This window comes from Micromesistius poutassou (assembly GCF_964030765.1).
Source record: "Micromesistius poutassou genome assembly, chromosome: 2".
Classification (NCBI taxonomy): Eukaryota; Metazoa; Chordata; class Actinopteri; order Gadiformes; family Gadidae; genus Micromesistius; species Micromesistius poutassou.
This window is the reverse complement of record NC_140272.1, coordinates 15,026,888-15,051,713: the sequence shown is the minus strand read 5'-3', so window position 1 is coordinate 15,051,713 and position 24,826 is coordinate 15,026,888. Positions and strand designations below refer to the sequence as shown.

Here is a 24,826-nt window from a genome sequence, read left to right as displayed (position 1 = left end):
ATTATTATTTATACTTAGGTTTTATATACAGCAGGCTCTATTCGCTTATGAAATGCACCCCCAATGATATGCCTCTAAAACCGATGAGAGAGAAATCATTGGAAAGTTAAAAAGATGAGTATTCTAGGGTTATGGTATAAACTCAGCGATTATATGTGGTGTTGGTGATAAATCAGTGAGGGTATTTTACTATTTTTGCCACTTCTGTCCACCTCACTCCATATAGGCTAGACTTACAGGACTCATAAGTCATAATATTGTGTTTCCAAAACACTATGGAAGTCTCCATATATGGTCAAAACAAATGACAGTAAAGCACACCATTGATAACATAATTGTATATGAATGCATTTGTGTTAAGGTAAAGGATGCACACGTGGATGGTTGCAGGTACTGTTGGCTACAATAAGGGACCATGTTGTATCGATAATGGAGCCTGACCAGTGCAGGCACCGTTTCATTACAATAAGCCAGAACAGTAATGGCGCTTATCTGGTATCCAGAGGTCGGAGGATTTTTCAATTTGTTCCAAACTGACCCGGGCGAGATCACCCTCACGCTCGCTTTATCTGCTTCTGACAAACTGATTTCCATCCTGCAACCCTTCCCTCACCTCCTCAACCCCCATCCAACTATACTCCACTTCAGACCGAAATATAAAAGAGGAGCCTCTGAAACTAATGAGAATCTGAAACGAAGGAGATGTCTGGGGGTGACTTGAACTTGGTGGGTTGGGGGGAGGGGGGCTTTTGGGGTGGGCGGGGCTACGGAGGTGATCCAGGAGGTGAGAAGATTTAATTTCTCAGTGGTGATTATGCTGCCATGACAATGGGGTTGGAGGAGTTTTAATAAAGCGGGCGGTGGGGTAAAGCACTGAGGCCGACAAAGTTATCATGATGTGACTCATTTCACTTCTCCACCCAAAACTTAGCACAGCCTACTACTGCAATACAACCCATTATATTGCTGTGAATTATGTATGTGTGAGTATGACACATTCCAACATGAATACACTGAGACTAAACAGTTGACTTAAGGTGAAGGCAGGGTTTGTTCATTTAATACTTCTGTCCCGCATAGTTGCTGTCATCGCTGCTGCAAAGCCGGTGACTCTGTGTTTCGCAGACCATGCCAGACTAAAGACACGCACACACACACACACACACACGCGCGCACACTTGAATGCACACACACACACACACACAGAAACAAACACCCCCCCCACACACACACACACACACACACACACAAACATTAACACAGTCAACCTCTCACACACACACACACACACACACACAGGCAATTAAATGTGACAGGCAAGTCATATCCAGAACAATTGAAGAAGAGGAATGCTAAAGAGACCCATACTCCTACTGTTTGCCTTTCAACTCCTGTGCCCGTGTTATGTTCACTGTGGTTTTGTCAGAATCACAGCAGGACGATTTCCCACAGAACAATGTGTTTTAATTAGCCAGCAATTAAATAAAATACAGTCAGTGTGGGAAAAAAAAAGTTATATATATATATAAATATATATGCATTAGCGATGAAAGACGGCAGCTGAGAGTAGTAGAATAAGCCTGACATATCAGACCCACTTCCCCAGTGCAATATTAATACATATGTAACCACTCTCACCATGGGGTCGACGGAGGGGGGGTGACGGGAGACACAAGCGCACACAAACACACATGCACACGCACACGCACACACACACACACACACACACGCACACACACACGCACGCAATGAGCGCATTCCATTCAGAGAGCGGTTTTGGAGGATGCCAGCGAGCCGGGCTGGCAGACGAGCAGATAGATTAGGGAAACCTCTTGAGCCCGGCGTTACACAGCAGCAACGCGCTCTTCATGGCGCTGAGAAGATGCGCGGCGATGGTGCCGGGAGAAAAAAACAAGCCGGCTGGCACTCTGCTGGGCTGTTAATCACCCCCTCACTGCAGCCGCTGGGCTACATAGTCGCTGGGCCATATAGCTGCAGGCCCTAAGTGGGGGAGGGGAGGATGAGCGAGTCGGAGCCAGAAAATAAGGGGGCTCCAAGATGGGCAGGGACTTGATAACTTATGTAGTAATCAAGTGTGTGTGTGTGTGTGTGTGTGTGTGTGTGTGTGTGTGTGTGTGTGTGTGTGTGTGTGTGTGTGATTGTGTGCGCACGCATGTGCGCATGTTGCGTGTGCAGATACAGATCATTAATAAAACAAAAGCGATGACAATATTAAATGGCTTCAACAGAAAACTTTTAAACTATGACGTTTTTTCTTTATACAAAGCACAAGTCAAACATAAAATCTCAAGGACAAGTCTGACCGCCATCTGTTTAGCTGTAGCCTCGATGACATCAGAATGTGAAATGTGGTGAAATGTTGTATTTATAATTAGTAGATGCATAGCATGGCGTGAATCACGAGGCAGCCCTCCGATTGGCTGATCGTTTGAATATTGCCCGCCTCCGGCAAAGAGAACCTCACTTTTTGATGGTTATCAGCATGACGAGCAGTTCACTGTCTTGCCGACATTGTTGAACTTCACCACAACTTCCTGAGCTACCATCAAGAAGGGTATTGAATTACTGGTTCCATGACTTGGATGACTTTAATGAATAGTCCTGAATAAAAGCAGCAATTTGAGTCCCTCGTCCACTCATTGACAGTGATCAATACTTTTAAATGGAGTAAGACGTTTACGTCTCCATTATGCCATCGATTCAAACCCTAGAATGTTTTCAAACAGGTGTGAAGGCATTGGATGTCTTGGATGTTTAACAGGGTAGTCTTGCTGCATTTGTATCTTAAAGTGTATTCAATCACAAGCAACTTGAGAGCCCTAAGACTGCATCGGGCTAATACCCTATGGCGGATACCCAGATCTATCTGACCCAGAAAAAAAATTAAAAGAGAGAGAGAGAGCAGGAGGGATGCAAAGAGAGAGTAGGAGAGTTGATGTTAGCTGTGGGGGTTGCCTCATTTGGGGTGCTGACTGCTGACGAATCATTTCACTGCTCAGACTTAGCGCAGATCAAACCTCATATCACCTTGAACACTCCCGACACACGCAATGCTGCTGGTACTTGAAAAGAGTTATGGGAGTGCAAGCTACTGGGCATGTTGCTCTCATTCGACTCAAAGGAAGTTCTAGGAGTTATCTAGTATGTAAGTAGATATATAATACGTATGAGAATAAGTATAAAAGTATTATTTTGTTCTTTTGGTGGTCTTGCACACACTTTTAGACTTTGCGCACGTCAATAAATCCCCTGTTGGCTCGTTGCACAACAGTCCAATTATTGGTAACGGAAAAACTCTGGCTAGCACGGCATAGTGTCGCAACGCAAAGCACACAATGTACAATCACCCCTCGCTCAAAGAACCCTTTATTTCTAGACAAGGGAATGTCTACGGCCCACACGGCTCCCGCGGTTAAGCCCTGCCTAATCTCATGTGTCTGTTCATGGGGCAGGGGCCAAAGCGACCCTAATGAAAAGGACAGAGCCAGGGCACAGAGAGAGCGAGAGACGGAAAGAGAGACACACAGAGAGAGAGAGAGAGAGAGAGAGAGAGAGAGAGAGAGAGAGAGAGAGAGAGAGAGAGAGAGAGAGAGAGAGAAGGAGAATAGTGATAGCCTGGCTCATTAGATGCTTTGGGTTCTTGGCTAAGGACACTGGAACACTTTAATAGTGTATCTCTTTCAGTCACACAATGATGCAAGTGCACACACACACACACACACACACACACACACACACACACACACACACATACACACACACACACACACACACACACACAAACGTATACGTACATATTCCTATCATGACCCCTACATAAAGTAGTGAAATTATCATTGGATTCAGGCTGACATTCAGTTAATAAGCCTTGTTATACAGAAACTGACCCAGCCACCGTGGGTCTCCTGCCCTCCTAATCCAATGAACATATACAATGTACATGCCCTTATAGGGCTCTGGCTGCTTGGTTTCATACACACTGACACCAACTGAATGCTTTGGAAGCTTACGTTTTAGCTAACACAATAGGATGAGAGCTAGTCATCACATAACACAGATGATGAGACTAAAACGCTAAATAACAAGAGAGTTTGTCTTAGGTTTTCTGTTCTGTGGAATCTGAAGAGAAGTCAAGGAGATGGGATCATGTATAATAACACCATATTTCAAGGGTGGAGAAGGTCTGTTTAACGTCCATCACAGAGGCCCAGAAACCCCTTCCTTCTTTGGCCTCCATGACAAACAGCACAGTGTACCAGCATTATTAATCCAACAGTGAAAGGAACAGACACATGCACTCAATCACAAAGGAAGACAGGCAGGTTTTCTCTCTCACACACTCTCTTCCCTTAACAGCCTGAGTACACCCATGGCAGCATTATTGAATTGACTAGCATTTTGAAAAGTACAATTCATCCAGCTACTGACACATGCACCCATGTATGCACTTATGACCAATCACGTGCACATGTCACAAGTCTTTCTAATGTCATCCCTGTATGCTTACATCCCATGAGCATACAGGGATGTGTGTGTTTGTGCAGGCCTGCTGTGCAAGATGTTTTTTGTGTGTGTGATGAATATTTATGCTCGTGAGTGTGTGTGTGTGTGTGTGTGTGTGTGTGTATCCCTGTGTGTGTGTGTGTGTGTGTGTGTGTGAGCGTGTCGGTGTCTGTGTGTGTGCGTGTGCATGCATGCATGTGTGTGTATGTGTGTGTGTGTGTGTCTGTGTGTGTATGCATGACCATCAGACTGGTGGTTGCCCAGGGAACGGTTCAACCATTCAGCCAGCCAACTGGTCCCCTGGTTGCAGTGTTACCCTCTGCAGTAATGGAACGGGTCCGGTCTGCTTGACTGGCTGGCTAACTGATGGCAGTGATGAATGGTGTTTCACTCCGGGGTAGAATTCCAAATGGGACCCAAGAAAGGTCACACAAGACATGTTCGCGTCCCTGGAGACATTTATGTGTGTGTGTGTGTGTGTGTGAGAGAGAGAGAGTGAGCGAGAGAGAGCAAGAGAAAGAGAGAGAGAGAGATGAGAAAGATGTTATGTATGAGTGTTATGTAGTTGAGCAAATGGTAGATCACCATACTTTGAATTTTTGGTTTATTAATCGGAAAGCATTTACATATAATAAGCTGCATTCATTTTCAGCATGTATGCGATTGGCCAGCAGGCGAATGGGAGACACCATTTTATAATAGTGGGTGTGGAAGCAAATACCGGTGTAATTTTCATAAATTTTTCTTCTCGGACTGCGGATTAGGGTGAGAAAATACCTTAACCTTGCATCACTTCTATGGTGGTATCCAAATAATAGTACTTACAGTCTCTGAAGGTATTGGTTACTGTGCACAGACCGAGACACACTGTATATCACAATTACAACTCTCTCATGACCTCACTAGGTGTGGCATTTCTTTGGAAAATGATAAACAAGAAGTCCCCACTGTCGTTCTCTTGCGTGCACTCCCACCTCACATGCACACCCACCTCACGTGCACACCCACCTCACGTGCACACAAACACAGGTTGACTCATCCACACACACAAACCCTGATACAAACAAACATAGACACACTCATGTGCACACATGAGCAGGGACTTGAGTACATAGTTACATTTACAAACACACACACAAATAAATACAAACTTATGTAGAGAGAGCGAGAGAGAGAGAGAGAGAGAGAGAGAGAGAGAGAGAGAGAGAGAGAGAGAGAGAGAGACAAGTATGCACTTGGGCATGAGCACACATTTTTTCAAAAGCACAAGCACACACACAGACACACACACACACAGACGAACACATTGTAAATGTCAGTAGCAGGAAATGAGGGTGGCTGTGGCTTTATGGTTTCATCTTCCCTGTTATATTTATCTGACCCCATCAGGTTTTTACAGTGTCTCTTCATCTCGCACATATTGATTATTCCATCTCCATGTTGATAGAGTAGGGTGTGCAGAGGAATACAGACGGGACGAGGACGAGGTGTATTCATAGTGCGCCCCCCCCCCCCCCCACCCCGACCCGCCAATGGAGGGGAAATGCAGAGGGAGCTGTGAGACGTAGTCACCTGAGGTCACAGCCATGTCACGTGACCACCAACACTCACTGCTGATTGTTCAAATCCGTTCCAAGATCAAGTCCAGGGCATGCTTGGGAAGGATGTTGTGCATATACACTGGTTTTTGGGTTTCTCTCTATGATGTTTGATGTGAACAGTAGGTTTAATCAGGCGCCTTGGATCATTATTTTGACTTTGCTGAGCTCTGTGTGAGACAACATGGTTGTTCCGTTTCTGACAACTCCTGTTTCGACCGCGTATCTTGTGTCAGCCCGCTGTCGGTGTTTGGTTGATCATTGCATCTTGACGTCTTCATTCTTCACACGTGGACATCTGAAAATACTGCATGGAGAGATGACAATTTTTTTTCAGAATTGAATTGGTCAAAATATCATTAAAAACCATACACAGAAGGACTCCATGTTAATCCATGTGTGTATTCCGGATCGAGATAGATCGATTAATACTTTATTGATCCCCAGGGGGAAATCACACCGATCTGACCGCATGTCAGTAAACTGCTACGAGATCATTAATTTGTGCATATTTACATGGAAGGATAATCCTCAGCACTCAAAGCTACACGTGCCGGTACTTGCAGCCTATGTTGTATGAGTTGGCAATCCTTAATGATGAAAAAAGTACAAAGACTATGTAACTCCGTGGCGCCTCACCCTGACTGACTCAATCAAAACAAGAGCACAAACACCCACGCACGCACGCATGGGTGTGTGTGTGCACGCGCATGCACGTCTCTTAAGGAAGATGGCACTCCTTTTTGAACTCCTCTTCACTAGCTTCCCTGAGGTCATGGTGGAGGGAGCGGGTTGAGGTGGGAGTTTTGGAGGGTGCGAGAGTGGAGCCGTGAAACGGTTTCAGAGACGGTGGATCACTGCACACCGCCTGTTGAGCTGTCTTGATATCAAACATGGTGTGTCGGACAGTGGGGATAGTGCAGTGATTTCCCCTGAGAAAATTCAGAGACCAAGCAGACCAAAGGGTCCCATCGGGTTGCAGTGAACTTAGATAGACGTCCCCCAGACGCACATTGTGTGTGTGTTTGTCTGTGTGTGTTTGTGTTTGTGTGTGTGTGTGTGTGTGTGTGTGTGTGTGTGTGTCTATGTGATTGTGTGTTTGAGTGCATGTATGTTTGCATGTGTGTGTGGGTGTGTGTGTGTGTGTGTGTGAACATAAGACGGAACTTTGGTCTGTTCGTTAGTCTCAACACACAGAACAGTACAAATAGAAAGATCGAGTGAATTGTGTAAGAGTGGAAACTTGGTGCTTTTGTACTGCCTACTAAAATAATTCCCACAAAAAGACGAAGTAATCTTCCATTCTTTGTGAAGTTGTACAAATGGCTATGATGCAATCTGTTGGCAAGCAATCTTCATTTGAAATCTGTGTTGGTTGCCAAGTTAGATTTACTAAAAGCCACACACCTGACTTATCATTCACACACACACACACACACACATGCACACACACACACACACACACACACCAAGACACACTTATAAATGATACATTACTCTAAAGCTAATACCAGGGAGGAGAAAAGAGAACGAGAAAAGGGCGGTGAATAGGTGAGATCTGAAGGGTGAGATATTAGATAGACTGGCTATCGCAGTGGGTGACTGTAACCATTTGAGAGGGATGGTGGGGTGTGAGACAGTGATCAGACCTCCCTCTCGGTGAGGTCTCTCTCCCACGCCTCTCTGTTCCGACACAAAACGGAGAGAGGTATTCATGTCAGATGTGTTGGATGCCCGGAAAGGAATCATTAGCATGCTCAAAGGTCTATGTGTGTGTGTGTGTGTGTGTGTGTGTGTGTGTGTGCATGCGTGCATGTGTGTGTGTACCAGAACAATATTTTATATTTTTTATCACTGTGAAAAAAAGTAAGGTTTTTGCTTGCTGTTTGAAATTAACTAATTATTTGCATGATTCAAGGTAGTTTTGAGATCAAAGATCTGACCAAAGCTCTCCAGCTCATCATATTGGACCCTTAAGGATAAGGAAGAGACTCTAAGGTCTTAATACGTGCTTCCTTTTTCCGAGTGAATTTAGCAGTACACGGCAGTATAAAGTCTGTCTGTCTGTCTGTCTGTCTGTCTGTCTGTCTGTCTGTCTGCCTGTGTGTCTGTCTGTCACTCTGTTTCTCACCTCTATGCATGTAGCTCTGGAGCTGTGTGTTCCTTGTTGGTCGAGACGGGTTTATTCGTCCCACTTTGCATTTTACATTTCCCAAGTGCTTACAAGTGCTTAATTATCACTTCAAGTGTGAATATCATCCTGGGTCCTTCTGCCAACGGTACGCCAGCACAACAATGCAAACCCGAGTCACGGTACGACGTAGAAGTCAATAATAACTCTACAATTAGGTTTGTATAAATATAAACGTGTAAAGGACATCTCTGACAATTAGTTATTCGCCCTCGTATCCTGTTAGTCAGTTTACAGAACAAATCCCATCACTGTACCACAGTACCACTCGTGGCCCAGGGGGGATTCAGTGGGTCCACAGTTTGAAGAAAAGAATACATCACTGTGCCGTACCACTCGCGACCATAAGGGGAGCCTTACCTTCGAGGATGACCTCCTTGCCGGTCTTCTTCAGGGCCTGCACGGCCTCGTCGTGCGTGGCCTCCCTCAGGTCGTAGCCGTTGACGGACAGGATGGCATCGCCGACGTACAGGGCTTCCGTCTGGTCGGCCGCCAGACCCTTGAAGATCTTGGAGATGAGGATGGGCATCTTGTTCTCTTTGCCCCCTGCGAGGTGACCACATGTATTTGATGGTGAATAAGAGGGGAGCGTTGGTTGGTTGGTCTTCAAGCACATTTCCAAGCAAATATAGTGAGTAAACGAATGTATTTTAAGGATAAGATTGGTATATTATCCTTAAAATGGAACACTCAAATGATGTCCTGAAACAAAAATCGTATTTGAAATATGGGTAATCCTATTTGTGACATAATCAGACATTTGTTTGTAATGTTGTCTCCGTTTTCTTAATCAGACCCCTCCAAAGCTTGGATTCATGTGAAATTGAAGATGTAAGCATATCAAATAAATATCCACTGATTGTAACAAAATCACAACTCCTTTAAATATTTCAGTGAAGACTAAGCAAGAAAACCACCAACACCAATCACCCCCAAACAGTATGGCCAGTAACCAAAGTTTTGTATTTCTACCAACAATGCAGATCCACACTAGGGACTCTTTGTGTTGAAGCACAGCCTTCTACTGTTGGCCGGGCGGGTCAGTGGGACTCAGTAGAGGTGAAAAGACATTGATGAGTTGCTGGGATGGTAGTTAATGGACAGAGGACAATTGAAATGGGCCATCCGACTAATAACCTCAATTAATTGACATGCTGGAAGGTGTTGTATCGTCACACTCAGATGCTGAATTTAATATGGATGGTTTTACAACCGCCTTCTTCTCAATACCTATGAAAGAACATTTGCTGTAACATTTTGTTTAGGCTCATGTTGAAGTTTACATTTAAGTTAACTGATCTGTTTCTCACCATTTGGCCATTATGAGGAACTGTGTCATTTGAAGTAGTACTGGAGAAGTGGACTTAAGTAATAATTTGAGTAATTGAACGTAAACCTCAGCATTTGTTAGATCTACCAGTATCATGTCTAACTTGATTTAAGTGCATATTAGGACAAAGGCAGACTGCTGCTCTTGTCCTACCCTCACAGGGATTTCAGTTTCTTCTTCCAACTTTTTGATATCTCCTTAGTCTCGCTGTTTCTTCTCTCTTCTATACCTCCCTCTCCCTGTTTCTCTACCTCCCTCTCCCTCTTCTGCAGTCTAATGAAGGTCAGATAGCATGCTGATGGATATGTATTGCTGTGGGCTTCCACCACTCTTCAGCAGATATATATTGTCAATAATGTCTACTGCCAGTTGGACTCTGCCCTCAGGCCACCAAGGAATCGTCCAAAAGGGGTTTCTCACATTCATTTTGAATACATTTTCCAGAGGTTGCCACCTCTTCTTTTATTCCTTTTTGCTTTAATTCATGTATTCTCCTTTAGAGACCAGGGCGAAATAAAAGGTTAAAAAATGACAATCTTGGACTGAAATACAATTTCTACTGCATTTTAATCATCTAGCCCCCATCAAGTTAAGTGCGCATGGAGTCAAAGGTGGCTCCCACTGCTTGTGATGGGACACGTATGAGAACATTTCTGCTGGTCATTTCCCTTGACGCATTTGGAATAACTATTATATTATATATACACTATTAGATTAAGGATGCAGAGTTTACAGTTTGAAAAAGTGACCTTTATGGGTATAAAGCTAGGTATAAGGGTAAGTTTAGCTAAAGGGTTTGGTGAAGTTAATGTCAGGGTAAGGGAAGCAATGCATCATGGAAACTGACCACACGGATAAGTGTGTTTGGTAACATCCTTGCTGCTGACTTGATCTATGAGGCCCAGAGCCATATTGGGTCCTCCTCTAGTCTGTAAGGTCCTCTTAGTGAAGCAGAGCTCCATGTCATCATACTTCATACAACAGTTATATTACTAACTGCAGTGTTGCAAAAATGTGTGTGTGTGTGTGTGTGGGTGTGTGTGTGTGTGTGTGTGTGTGTGTGTGTTTGTGTGTGTGTGCTTGTGTATGTGCTTGTGTGTGTGTTTGGGTAACGGTACAGAATTCAGAGTTTGATATTTGACAAAGAAAAACTAAAAGGAAATGTACATGCAAGCCATTTCACTCTTAGGACAAACAGGATTCAGCACTTCATCCATCAGAGAATATAGAACGTTCTCATTCATTTCAGACCGAATATTTGCTCTTTTCCCACATGAAGAATGAAAACAAAAAGAACGAGGAATGAGAATGAGGTAAACAAGAAGGTGTCACCCAGTAGAATACATTTATAACTCAATAAATGTATAAATTAGATTAAAAGTGCACTACACTATACTGACGACGGTATGCTTTTTGCTGTTAAAGTTACAGTTACAAGAGGCATAGATGTGGATGGGTGGATTTCCCAACGGACGATTTCCCTGTGAAATATTGGTCCTATAAAAATATGACACCCCTCCTCCACATATCCATCCAGATAGAGGACCTGCCTTAAAAGCTGCTGACGGTACGATTCGAGAGTTATAAAGAGAGAGAGCAGAAAAGAGAGGAACCGGGTTTTGAGGTTTCTCTGCAGTGGTGCATATCACGCACGCTTGATTGACCGGTCAGATGGATTCCCCATAGGGATCTGGGAAAAGGTTGTTCATAAATGAGCCGGGAGTGGTCGAGAATCGCAATCAGCTCCTAACGGGGGGGGGGGGGGGTATTAATCAGGCCTCTGGCTTAATTATTAAAGACTGTAGTATCGACAAACTCCAACCTCCAATACTGCTATCTTTATTTGGGAAATTAAGGAAATGGGTTAGGGTTATATATATATATATATATGTGTGAGTGTGGCGAGTGTTCAGCAATGTGATTAGACAATCGACCTTAACTGAAACTTGACAGACCATACAGACAGGTTCCTGGTTTTAAGCACTTCCATCAACAACGTTGCAAACTCCCATAAACAGCAACTAGGGGAGCAAGGCGGTGCAACTCGTTGTCAATCGCTAGGCATGGCGTCTGGTCGGCCGGGTCCTACGACAGACGAGCCACGGAGCACTGCGTTCTTTATGAGTAAGAGGCTCTTTAATGTGTAGGAAGCTCTTTTATGTGCTTCTTTAAAGAACACTGGAATCATTAGTAATATAAGACTTGAGCAATGCTTAACAAACATAGGCTATACAAACATAATTTCACAGCCTGAGTCTGAAGGCATTTTACTATTTTAATTCTGCTCTCTAATACCTGTTGATTTGTTTATTTTATTTTAATTAATTAAATAGTAATTCTGTTATTAAATGGATTCAATTTATAGTAACATATTGTCCTATTCAAGTGGCACACGGATAAGGACACTACTGTAATGATACACTGATAGTTTCTAAAAGCTACGTACACTGCTTGACAGTACAATATTGTAGTGCTATACTCACAGTAGCTCTTTGGGATTTCAACCATGGCACTTAAATACCTTGCTAAATGGCCACTTAGGATTAACAATATAACACTGAAATACAGAGTGAAAGAGGGAGAATACTGACAGGTGAAAGTCTCCTGTTTTCTTAACGACTTCTACTAAAGTTTTCCCTTTTAACGGAAAAGTGACCACGTCCTATAGGCCTACGAAGGAGCTATTTTAAAGTGAATGATGCCTGTATACGTTGGAAACAAAAAACACCCTGGCTAATGGTGGGGACAAATTGAGGCAGGCCTGACACAGGTGTCAGTATGAGACAACGGCGCTTAAACAGGAAAGGGATGGCGGTACGTTTTACCAGTAATTTTAATCCGCAATGCAATTGAATTGAATAGGACAATGGTGCTTTTGCTTTAAGGATGTTTGAGGCTATTTCCGTGTTCATTGTGACAGGTCATTAACTGATCGTTAATAGACCTGAGTGCACTTACAAGAACACAAGAACCTTTTTTCAACCCATTTCTCCCCTGAAAGTTTAAGGTTCCCTCCTTAAGTAGGAAAATAAAATCAAGAACAATGTATGCATTTGTAACAGCCCCTGAAATCTGTGTGCATTGTTACCCACTTCTATCCAACTCTCTCTCTCTCTCTCCCTCGCTCCAGCCATCCCTGTAAACTCTTCCAGATCTCCGCTCTGCTCCCACATCCCTCCAACCTTCCTTCCTCTCTTCCTTCCACCCCCCGTCCTGCCTCCTTCAATCCCTGACTGCCGCCCTCCCGCCAACTTTAGATGTCCAACAGAGATCTGTACAGTAGGGCTGGCAGCATGCCACTCAGAGGTAGCTAGAGTGTTTGGGGGTGGGGGGGGGGTGAAGGGTGAGTGATGGCTGCACTTGGTGTGTGATGCAATTAATTAGGCAATTACGTGCAAAAGTTGAGTGTTTGTTGTGACACGGCTTTATGTGGAGGAATCTGCTCAGCAACTTGCACTAGCCGGAGAGCCCGGATGCTGGTGGCTAAGGAATACTTTGACAGAGTACTCAGAAATATCAGAAGTATTACAATAAGACCTTATCCATGTCCATGTAGATGTGGCTGGCTGGACATATATATATATATATATATATATATATATATATATATATATATATATGTTATTATAAAAGGGGTGGCTTAAATCAAGCGATCTTCCTAACTGTTGTATAATGAGCGTATACATAACTGCCATGACGTCCAATCAGTTTGCAAAGTTCCATATCACGCCGCGTCTAACTTTAACTTGTTTATTTATTTATAAAAGCAATAGCATAGTTCACTGAAGCCTAAAAATATGTTGATTGATGGAGAGGGTGGAAATGTTGTTTTTCCGGGAGGGAGCAAGGCAATTGAGAAAGAAACAAAAGCAATCGGCACAAGGTGAGTGAACTGCCCGATAGTAGGCTAAATTGCCGGCGAACCAAGCTACCGTCTCTAGCCTAGCCTTCACTCTGAAGGACGCTACAGTCAGTACGTTTACATCATGCACATGTACATGGCGGTGAGTAAATCGATTCATTGGCCGAAGCGTGTCATGCCCTGGTACGATAGGTGGCGCTGTGCCCATTTCAACTAGTGGTAATAGAGCCACCGGTTGAGCTCTTTACATCACCAGCTACAACAAATTCAGGCAGCATTCGAGAAAGATGTTTTCAGTAGACAGCTGTCAGTTCACTTCGGGTCCATATCATTTCGTCTCCGTCGTATGTGGACTCCTCTGCCGGCAGAGCAGCCGGAGGAGTCCGCATACGACCGAGGGGTCGGAACAATGGAGCGTCGGAGAAATGATATGGACCCGAAGTGAACTGACAGCTGTCTGCTGAAACATTGCTTTCTCCTCCATGTTCGTTTCAATCTGGACTTCAGAGAGTCAAAGCCAAAGTTAATTTCCCCCAATTCCTTTTTCCCCATGGGCGAGATAAACCCGACTAGGAGTCTTTACTTGTTGTGGAAGTACCAGAGATTCGGAGAACCCGACACAGTCTGTAAGATTCATAATATCAGAGAATACCCCCGTCAGTTCGGCCGCGGCACAATGAATGAATAAAGATCGTAGTCATTTTACAACCTTGTTGATGAGAAACATTTAGAAAAACATGTACTTTAAATTCAGTCTTGGGTGAAATCGAAGCGTAGTGTGAAAGTGATGAAAAATAATTCACCACCGGAAGTCGGGAAGGCCCATGCAAGTGAACAGAGCTTTCCACAGCATTGAGAAGAGCCTTGTAATAACTGAACTTATTACACAGCTCTTCTCAATGCTGTGGAATGCTCCGTTCACTTGCATGGGCCTTCCCGACTTCCGGCTTATTTTTCAATAATGACCGTTGCTAAGCATATAATGAGCGCTGTCAAGGAAAGTGGATTTTTTCACATCTTTCGTATCACTCTGCAAGTAGTCCAGCGTACTCGATTGCCTAGCGACGTCAACGTCTTTGGCGGACTATTTCTCTGTTGATCAACACTACGAATGCTGGTAACAAATAAATGATAAAAAGACTCAGCTTCGTGCCGGTATCCGGTTTGCCCTGTTTGGGCTTATTTTCCCGATAATGACCAGCAATCTATACATTATCCCTTACATATACCACACTGTATCAATCAGTTCAATCACTTTTAAGTGCATCAACTGACAGCTGCAAATAAGGTTGCCATGGTCGCCATCGGTGACCTCCAATCATACTCTATTGAGAATAAATAATATGTAACAAGTGCATGCTAGCAAACTTCAGTCAACTTCGCAGACATCAATGTGCACAGAGAATGTTCATTTCTAATGGACACCTGTATAATAGTTAGATAATGAAATGAAAGACAGTGTGAAATGTGCTCCCAGGTCAAGCATGACATGTCTACAGGAGCCTTCACACCCAGCTTCCAAGTCTACTCCTTAAATTTAGACACTAGAGTGAAGGTCAGCTGCCTCCATGTCTTATGTGAGTGTGCGTGTGCGTCTGTGGGTTACAGTGTGTGTGTCCCTGTGTGTGTGTGTGTGTGTGTGTGTGTGTGTGTGTGTGTGTGTGTGTGTGTGTGTGTGCAACAGTCTGTGTGTGTTCCAATGTGTGTAACTGTGTCTGTGTTCCAGTGTGTGTTCCAGTCTGTGTGTGTGTGTGTGTGTTTGTTCCAGTGTGTGAGTGTTTGTTCAAGTGTGTGTGTGTGTGTGTGTGTGTGTGTGTGTGTGTGTGTGTGTGTGTGTGTGTGTGTGTGTGTGTGTGTCTGTGTCTGTGTGTGTGTGTGTGTGTGCGTGTGTGTGGCGTGCATGTGTTTTCACAAGCAGGGGTGGGCTCCCTAAAATTAAACCCAGTGGAGAGCAGGACTGGCAGCCACATAGCTTTCATCCTTGGCCAATGACAACTGCCTGCTGTGGACTGCTACTCTCAGCTGTTCACATTGTGGTGGGTCAGCTAGCCCACCAAGGGCTCTCCCCCCCCCCCCCCCCCCGCCACACACCGCTTCACACTCTGGGTGATGTTCCCTCACTTACTCACTCCTTCCCCCTTTCTTTCTTTCTTTCTTTCCCTTTCTCTCTTTGTTTCTTTCTTTCCGTCCTTCCTCCATTCCTTCTTCCCTTCCTTTCTTTCTTGATTTTCAACTTTCTGGCTTGCAATTCCAGTCCCTTTGTATGAATGTGCTTCTGCCTCTGTGTGTCTGCCTCCCTCCTTCAATCCCTCCTGTTGCTCCCACTCCGGCTTTTGCTCTGTGCCTTTTGAACGACCAGCGGTGGTGACGCTTTCACTTCAAAGAAACAATGATCGTATATATTCTCTTTTTTTCAAAAGCCCCTAATTTGCAGAGCTGGACGGCGCGATTGTGTCATTCAGCGTATTCCTGTGTTGTTCAGGAGGTATGGCGGCTAAAATTAGCATGTCCGCCGCCAACCATCACCACAATGAGGCAACTTTGCATCATTGCTGCGGCACGAGGCCAGAGTTGCCTGTCAACCCGGCCGCCTTTCCATGGCAGTGGGCCAAGGAAGAGGTGACAACTAGTCAATACACAGATAGAGTACAGACCCTTCAGGGTGGGGAAGCTTTTTAGACAGACACTAACGGATGACTGAATGTGAGGTGTCTCACATGGCACACAAACAATGCACCACACACACACACACACACACACACACACACACACACACACACACACACACACACACACACACACACACACACACACACACACACACACACACAAGCAGCTGGAAAGATGCTTGTTAATCACACACATCCTTATGGGTATGCTCAACCCAATAGCCGTCCTCTGTGTTGATTATATCCATCACAACAACAACAAACAGGAAGTATATAAACTATAGGCCTATGATTTTTACCATGTTATTACACAGTAACGTTACACCCATATGCAATATAAAACAATTTCAAGAAACCGTTTTAGACTTGTGTCATATGTGTTCAGACAGATTTAGAGAATACACATCTCCAGCTTGCCTCAAATAATTAATTCAGAAAATTATAACCGAAGGGCAAAGAAAAACACACGCATATTTAATGCCTTTTACACATAGCTGGGGGGCAGGCGGCCTGCTTTGTGCACGACATGTGTGAAGGAGTTTGTTATTCTTCCCTTGCAGGCTTCCGTGTGAGATCATCTCTGAGATAGCTACCTGTTGTTACAGGTGAAAGAAAGCCCTTTCATCAACCCCTAAACCCACTACACTGCAGAGCGCACAGGTATGGACGATAGGCCACTCCACATATCCTGCCCTGCTCCCCTGAGTGGCTTCCTAAACAATAGCAGGACCGGTGGAGGGGTTTCTCACATATTAGCCTACAATAGAAATATGTAGCCTACTTTCTAAACATATTTTTTTTATGCTGAAGCTGTATTTGCGCTATATCTAACGTTACTTTAAAGCATATACATTTTTGTGACAGCATGCAAATGGAAGTGTGAACACAAACAACAAAAATATATTTAGGGACCAATATGTTTATAAAATTCCAATATATTCATATATAGCCTACATATATAAACAATTGCTATATATAATAGTTGGACGATCAGAATATAAATCAACAGAATATAAAGAAGCATGGCGTTGGGATATCTGGAGGTTAGTTGGTCGTTTATAATGGCAGAAGGGGATTTAGCCTACAGCCATTTCCTGGGACTGTTGGGCAGTGAAAATGCTCCACGGTGAGATAACTGAGAAAGAATCTCAGCTGTCAAATCTTTTGTGCCAGTATAAACAACGCTACCGCATATGGTCGCAAATAACAGCTTTGACTGCAGGAAATTAGGCAGACGAGCGCGCTATGTCGCACTTTGGTGAGCAACTATTTAAAGTTGACTGCTCTCCGAGCCGCCGTCTCGCCGTCGTCGGATAACTCAAACTTCATTCAAACTCGGCAAACGCCGTCGAACTTGATTTAACAAGGGTGTTTTCAGTTCGCTCGTTTTTTTTTTTGGGTTGCTTACCTTTGATACTGATCCCAAGTCCTCCAACATCTTGTTTGGTGACCCGCACGGTGCGCTTCACGTTAGTGATTGTATCTGGTACTGGGGACAAGCTGAGGTTCGGGGGGTCACCGTTCACGGCACCGACGGGAGTCTGGTTGGGTTTCACCGAGTCTTCGTTCACCTCCCCCGGGCTTATGGTCAAAGTATCGTCGCTCAGCGTGGCCAACACCCGGATCCAGCGGTCCACGGTAACTCTAAGTTCCAACAGTCCCGTTTTCTGTGCTTTCATCGCGGCAGCCATGTTCAACGCATTCCTGGAATAACTCTAGACGGGTTGGCAGTCCTGTAAAGAGATAGGGGTGGGGGAGATGGTAGGGAGGGGGTGGGTGCATACACCCCACCTTCTCTCTCTCTCTCTCTCTCTCTCTCTCTCTCTCTCTCTCTCTCTCTCTCGCTCGCTCGCTCGCTCTCTCGCTCTCTCTCTCGCTTTCTCGCTCTATTTTCTCTCTCTAAATCCCCCTCCAGAGGTTTACACAGTAGGCTTCAATAAGTAGGCTAGGCTACAGTTAATTGAGGAGGATACGATTAGTAACGGTGTTGACATACACTCAAGGTTCACAGAGACATGTTGAGTGTATAATTAATGAGCTTTTGCGGTTGGTGTAGCGATGGGTATATCCAAAATAATGAGATTGAACGCAGATATCTATGAAGTACTTTGCAATGTGCTTATTAACAGTGCATATCCGTGCATTGATATGCAGACATAAAAATCAATAATTGTATATTAGCTTCGAATGCTAAATAATTGCTATTTCCATTTTTGCCTATTTTGCGCATTTTGAATCCTCTTTTTTTCTTCAAATAAACTAATTGAAGAAAACTATTTTGAACTATTTTGTATACTAATAATGGCTGCTGACATATAGTGGATGTGTTATATTTGTATTACATCCACTGAGAATCACTATCTGCTCTGATGTTTTGTCAGATGGGTTATCGACTTAAAGTCTAAAATGAGCTTCTCAGGGTCAAATTGTAAATTAAATAGTAAAAAAAGTTAACAAAAACGAAAACCTTAAAAATCAAAAATACAAGTCTCATTTCCAACATATAAAAGACGATATATCTGTGCAGTGCATCTTAAAGTGTAGTAAATTTATTCCCAGTAAAGTTAATGAGCAACAAACACGTAGCATTGACAGTGTTAGATCAATACTGGCAAATATTGCTCAATACCCCATAAGGACCTCCTGTGGAGGAACTGAAAAAATACATTGGGGCCAGAATGCATCTAGTAGGGACTTGTATTTGGAAACCATGCCTGGTCTCTGGTTTCTGGGAGGATTCAAACAATATATTGTATAAGTTCCTGTTGCAGAGTGAGTCAACACACTGATGAGTGCTTCCTTATATTAGGAAACGTTGAGCAGGAAAAGGCCCCCTTTAATATGGCACATGGCTTGATCAGCAATCACTGCCATATACCACCACTGCTGGCCTGTGTGGCCAATTCCATGTCAGGGTTAAAGGCTGGAATAATACGTGCAATCTGGTCCTGCACACAGTGTCAGAGGAACGGGACATGTGATGTTAATTTAAGCAGAAGTCTGCCATTTCAGCTGTCTTGCCCCAGCATTTCACCATGGTTTGTTCACCCAGTCAGAACAGTGGAGTGTTCAGCAGGCCTCCATTGGTGTAGCAGCAAATATTTTACTTAACTTTTCTTTTCTTTTGAATCGGTTTCCAACCAACACTTACATTATTACTATATCTGAAACTTTAAAACATAATTTTAACATGGCCTCCTCTCTGAGGTGTGACTGGCTCTCATGCCTGGCTGTAAGATTAAAACTAGGCTGGCTTGGGATGGGATGCAGGGATCAGCATTCAATATTATCAACCGTTTTCTCTGTTACTATGACACTGCTAAAACAAACCACAACATGAGGATCCAATAAATATTTTGATGAAAGATAACATTTTTTGTATTGGATTTGATCATTTGGAAAATGTAAGGGGAATCTGCTTATGCAGATGCAGATTTTTGAAATACAGTTGTAATGATTATGAACACTTATTACTTTCCCTCATCTGTATACCTTGCTTAGCTCAGGGATGGTAAAAGTTCACGTCCTTGACATCAAGCCATGGTAAGATATGAGCCTGTCTGTTCTCTAGGCCTGCGCTCAATGCATCTGCAAGTAATCTTGCCTGACGCCTCACAGCTGTAACTGCTAGAGGGAGACCTTCTGCTGCATCTGCTGTGCAGCAGGTGAAATAGCACAAGGAGAGAGATGATCCATTTTTAGAACACAGACAGAGCCCCTGGGTGGGTCTCTGCTCTCTGGTGATAATAAAACAATAAATCAATTTAAATTGCTCAGTGACTAGGCTTTGGATACATTAGAGATGCCCAACTGTCATGTTTTCTTTCGTTTTTTAGCAGACGTGGGAGGACACGATGGAAGACTTAGTCTGTGGTGGTTTCTGGAACTCTTACTCCCTCTAGTGGGTACTGTTGTACATTACTCTTTGCGCATGCACGTATGAAAAGCTCCCTAAAAATACAACAGAGACAATATTAGTACTACAATACATTTGATATGCAGGATATATATATATATATTTTTTTTTTCCAAATGCATTACAGATAATTGTTATATCTATCTATCTATCTATCTATCTATCTATCTATCTATCTAGGTACACATCTTTTTGTTTTTTCAAACGTTTCAAAATTCATTGTTTTATCTAGCATAAAAAAATAGTTAGAATCACTTTTTGTTTGCCTATGACCCTTATAAAAACTCCAGTTCCCTCTAAATATTCCCAATGGGATCACAATGTTTTTTTATGTCATTAATTAGAATATGACTTAATAATAGTAATAATAATGCAACTTGCAAATTGTCTGGTTACGCTTACTATTTTCCACCAGCAGAGGCGCTATGGCTACGTCCAATCCTTCCAACAATGTTAAAACGTCAGAGCCCCGAGTCAAATATTCATGCCAGTGATGTCATCTTTCTGCATGATTATCAGGATTAGTTATCTCGACTGTCCAAAAACAAATCTGACAGATTGATTAAAAAGAGTCTTGCGCTCTGAAAATATTCTTGCTGTCTTGCAACCCCACCTCCCCCCCCCACCCTCCACCCACCGCCAGATGGCCCAAAATCTAAGAGAGATATGAATTAATTGTCTGCGTATCGTCAAAGATTAGGCCATCTTGAAGTGCAGTCTATGCCACAGCTCCAGCCACCTTTAGATTACACATTTAAATTTATAATCAGAATAATATAATTTGAGTGTCAAATTACACCCCACTGCAAAGATCTGAAAGATATCTAATCAAATAAAATCAGTCACTGTTGTTTTTTGTGGTTGTTTGTCGTTTAATTATCACAAGGAACAAGTGCCTGGTAATTGTATAATAACTATATTCGGTAAATGATTACAAATATAGTAATATTTGGTGTTATTTGATCTTGTTACAAACATTATATGACAAATAAATAGCCTTTAACCTTCAGTCTACATTGTGAATATGGTTTTCTGCATGTGTATCATGTGTGTACATGTTGAGATGTATATTTGCATTTGTGTGTGTGTGTGTGTGTTTGTCTGGTTGTTGTTTTCCTGCGTGTGTAATGATGGTTAGAACTATGACAAAGTCTTTGACCATTTGACCCCCTGCCCATACATCTGTCAGTCCCTGCCTTTGTGGTTTGAGTGGCAGGTGGTGCAGCAAAGCTCCATCCACAGGACCCAGCCTTAATATCCTTAAAAGCCTCAATGAATGGAATGACAGAATTGGCAAGGGCCGGCCTGCTACACAAAAGAATAAGTGTACACTCGTAAAACATAAACCATAAACAAACCCATATATTAACTTTTTTTCTTTGAGCCGGTGTAAAACAGTTTATGAGTGCTCCGGTGGTTAAATAAAAGCAACAATATAAATAAGGGGATATGAATAATAACTTCCTTGCATTACAGGTTGCAGGTAAATATTTTTTTTACATTCAGCAACAGGGAATATTCAACATGATTTGATTGGCAATTCTTATTTCAGATGACAATGGCCAAGTACTCTATTGCTCTATGTCGGAGTGTACAGTCCAACACAAGCCTTCTTGTTTACGCCAAAAAATAAGCCTTTTGGTTTATGCAGACCCACAACATGCGTCTCTCGTTCTCCTGATTTTTAATCTCTCTGCCCTTCTTTGTAACGTGAATACAATGCATGGATACACAAAGACACCCTCGCTCACCATCTCTACACAACATCTCTACCCCCCGAACCCCCCCCAATCCCCTGCCCCCCAGTTCAATCAGCCACATATATGCATGTCTCAACTCCCCAAAGACAGTGGACAGTTGGGATGGCCCTGCTGATTAATTTCAACCACCCTCCCCTCTCCCTTCTGTCAGGCCCCCTTTCAACCTCCCCCACCAGCCCTTCTCCCCACTTCTCCCCTTCCCCCATCCCTCAGCGAAGGGCAGGCGCTCCAGAGCCCCACCATATGGACCTGTGTCTGAGTGGCCGGCTGCCTGCCTGGCCGCAGCCGGTGTGTGTGTGTGTGTGTGTGTGTGTGTGTGTGTGTGCGTGTGTGTGTGGGTGGGTGGGTGGGTGTGCGACTCAGGTCTCTGCTCTGACTGTTAGCCAACCCCACCTGTTCCTCTGTTACAACAGACCAAAGAGGCGATATCCTCCCCGGACAACGCAGGACCGGACAGACTGGTGGTAACCGTGACAATAGATGAAGGGAGGGGGAAGATGAATGAGTGGGGATGGAGGGAGATATGAACAGATATGCAGATGTGACAATTTCATCATGGGATGCACTGTAATCAAGTGATAAGATGAGTGATTGTTTTATATAAATCCTACGGATAATGTTGCGGACAACACCTGCTCATTCATTTGAATACATTTGATAGATTGGCCAAAAGATGGTTGAATATACACTTTATTATATATTGAGTATATAGCATCTATAAAGTATATTTATATGGAAATATGTAGTGATATATCGCAAAAAAACATCTATCTCTATCTGTATACAATAGATTGATACAATACTAAAACTGGGATATGGCACATTTTCTGTAATGTTCCATGTTATTATGAGTCTGTTATGTTATGATGAAGCTTGAATTCTATGTATTCAAGTTTTCTCTAAATTAAAAAAAAAAAATCCTTGGTAGTAATAAAGGTGAAATTAACACTGTACAAATAAATATCTATATTCTATTATTTTTTCAATTTTTCTTGAGATGAATGAACGACTGAAACCAAAAATAAGCATACTAATGTTGAGAATATGAGCATTTCTTGAAATACTATTTTGAATGATGGTCTTAGTATTGCTCGGCTTCAGTAGGAGAAAGAAGCACGGCGATATTGCGGTAACAGACGACGACTCACCACAACAACAACAAAAAAACAGACCAACAGATGGGCCGGCAGATTAGCAAATATATATATAAATATATATTTATATATATATATATATATATATATATATATATATATACACACACCAAGAAAATGAGAATATTATACATATATTCAGAATAATTCCTCCTTATAAAAATGTAAACGGACAAGCGGTGAACAGACGGTGTCCACGGAGACCTAGCCATGCTGCTGGCCTTGCACCCAGGATAATTAACCAGACCCCGGCCTGATAATGAGAGGTCAGATACAAGAATAGAACCGCAAGCCAGTACACCTGTGGCCCCTGCACCTTCTGTCACCTAATCGCCTTAGTTGAGCGAGCATGGCAAGGGGCCCTGGCCGACCATTAGCTGGCTCTCATTAGCACCTATTGAATAATGTAAAGGTAAATATATATATGTATATATGTATGTAGAGAGGAGGAGAGCAGGGAGGTGGAGGGGGTCTGAATAATAGAGGCTATCTCTCTCTCTAGCTGTCTATGTTGATCTGTCTCTCTCGATCTCTCCATCTGGTCATGTACATTTAATCCCCCCCCCACCTCCTCCTCCTGTCTTGTATCGCTCTGTTTGTTTGTCTGGAAACTGTTTGTAACGTTACTGTCCGACACCAAACACTCAAAGACTCCACCTCCCCCCTCCCCATCAAGAAAACCAAACAAAAACGAGGGACACCATCATGGTTTTTGTTTTCTCTCTAGCTGTACTTCTATTATACACTCTGAGAAATAAGTGACGTGGGATATTTCTTTCTTGCGTCTGCGGCAGTGCAGCGTCTGTCTGTCATGTGAGTGTGAGAGGCAGCAGCCTCTGGGGGGAGGGGGGGGGGGGGGGGGCGGTCGGGGGTGGAATGAACCAGGCGGCTGCCACCTGACCCCCGGTGACTCCCAGCGGTCTGTGGGCTCAGCTGATACGCGTGCCGTGTGGCCCGGACATGAGGAGGGCCAGGACTGAAAGAGAGAAAGAAGAATGGAAAAAAAACAGAAGGAACAAATGAGTGACAGAGGAGGAGAGGAGGGGGAGGGGGTGGGGGACAGAAGGACCAGCAGGCTATGAATGATGATGATGATGATGATGGTGATGATGACGGCTAGGGCCATCTTGCCAGGCCGGGATCTCTCCCCCAAACCCCCCCTCCCGGCACCCACCCCCACCCTTGGCCTTGGCCCTGGTTCTGCCACACACAAACACACACACACATGGAACCACAGGATCTGGCCTGGGTCACCACAGGTCAGTATAGGTGAAGTGTCACCACCAGGCAACAGTCTGGCCAGACAGTTGCTGAGGGGAGAGGGGAGGGGGTGAGGCAGAGGGAGAGAGAGAGAAACGAGGACAGAGGAGAAGAGATAGCAGAGGAGATGAGATGAGGTCAGGAGAGGAGGGTAGAGAGTGGAGAGGGGGCAGGAGAGAGGAGAAGGGGTGGGTGGGGAGAGAAGAGGACAGAGGAGAAGAGATAGCAGAGGAGAGGAGAGAGGAGAGGAACGAGTACAGGGGAGGAGAGCAGAGAGGGAGAGAAGAGGAGAGGGGAGAGGAAAAATGACAGGAGAGAAAAGGAGAATGAGGGTGGCAATGTAGATAGAGGGAGATGAAAATGAGAAGAGATTAAGGAGAGAGGAGAGGGGGAAGGAGAGATGAGAGGATGGTAGGGGAGAGAGTAGATGCAGGACACCAGGGAGAGAGACAAAAGAGTAGAGAGGAAGAAGACGAGGAGAGGGGGATGGGAGACAATATGTTGGAAGTGGTACATGAAGAGTAGAGGGAAGAAGCATGGGAGGGAGAAAAGAGAAGATGGG

At 43.8% G+C, this 24,826-nt stretch overlaps 1 protein-coding gene across 1 annotated transcript in view; it reads right to left on the bottom strand.

Moving 5' to 3' along the window:
- snta1 (syntrophin, alpha 1) overlaps positions 1-17,891 on the bottom strand; it is a 34,663-nt gene extending 16,772 nt beyond the window's left edge. Inside the window, exons 1-2 of the mRNA XM_084464153.1 lie at positions 17,583-17,891; positions 8,674-8,859 (exon numbers count right to left, since the gene is read on the bottom strand). Of these exons, the coding sequence (XP_084320279.1) occupies positions 8,674-8,859; positions 17,583-17,865 (469 nt within the window). The 5' untranslated portion in view covers positions 17,866-17,891. The remainder of the gene's footprint in view (positions 1-8,673; positions 8,860-17,582) is intronic.
- Positions 17,892-24,826: the final 6,935 nt, after the last annotated feature.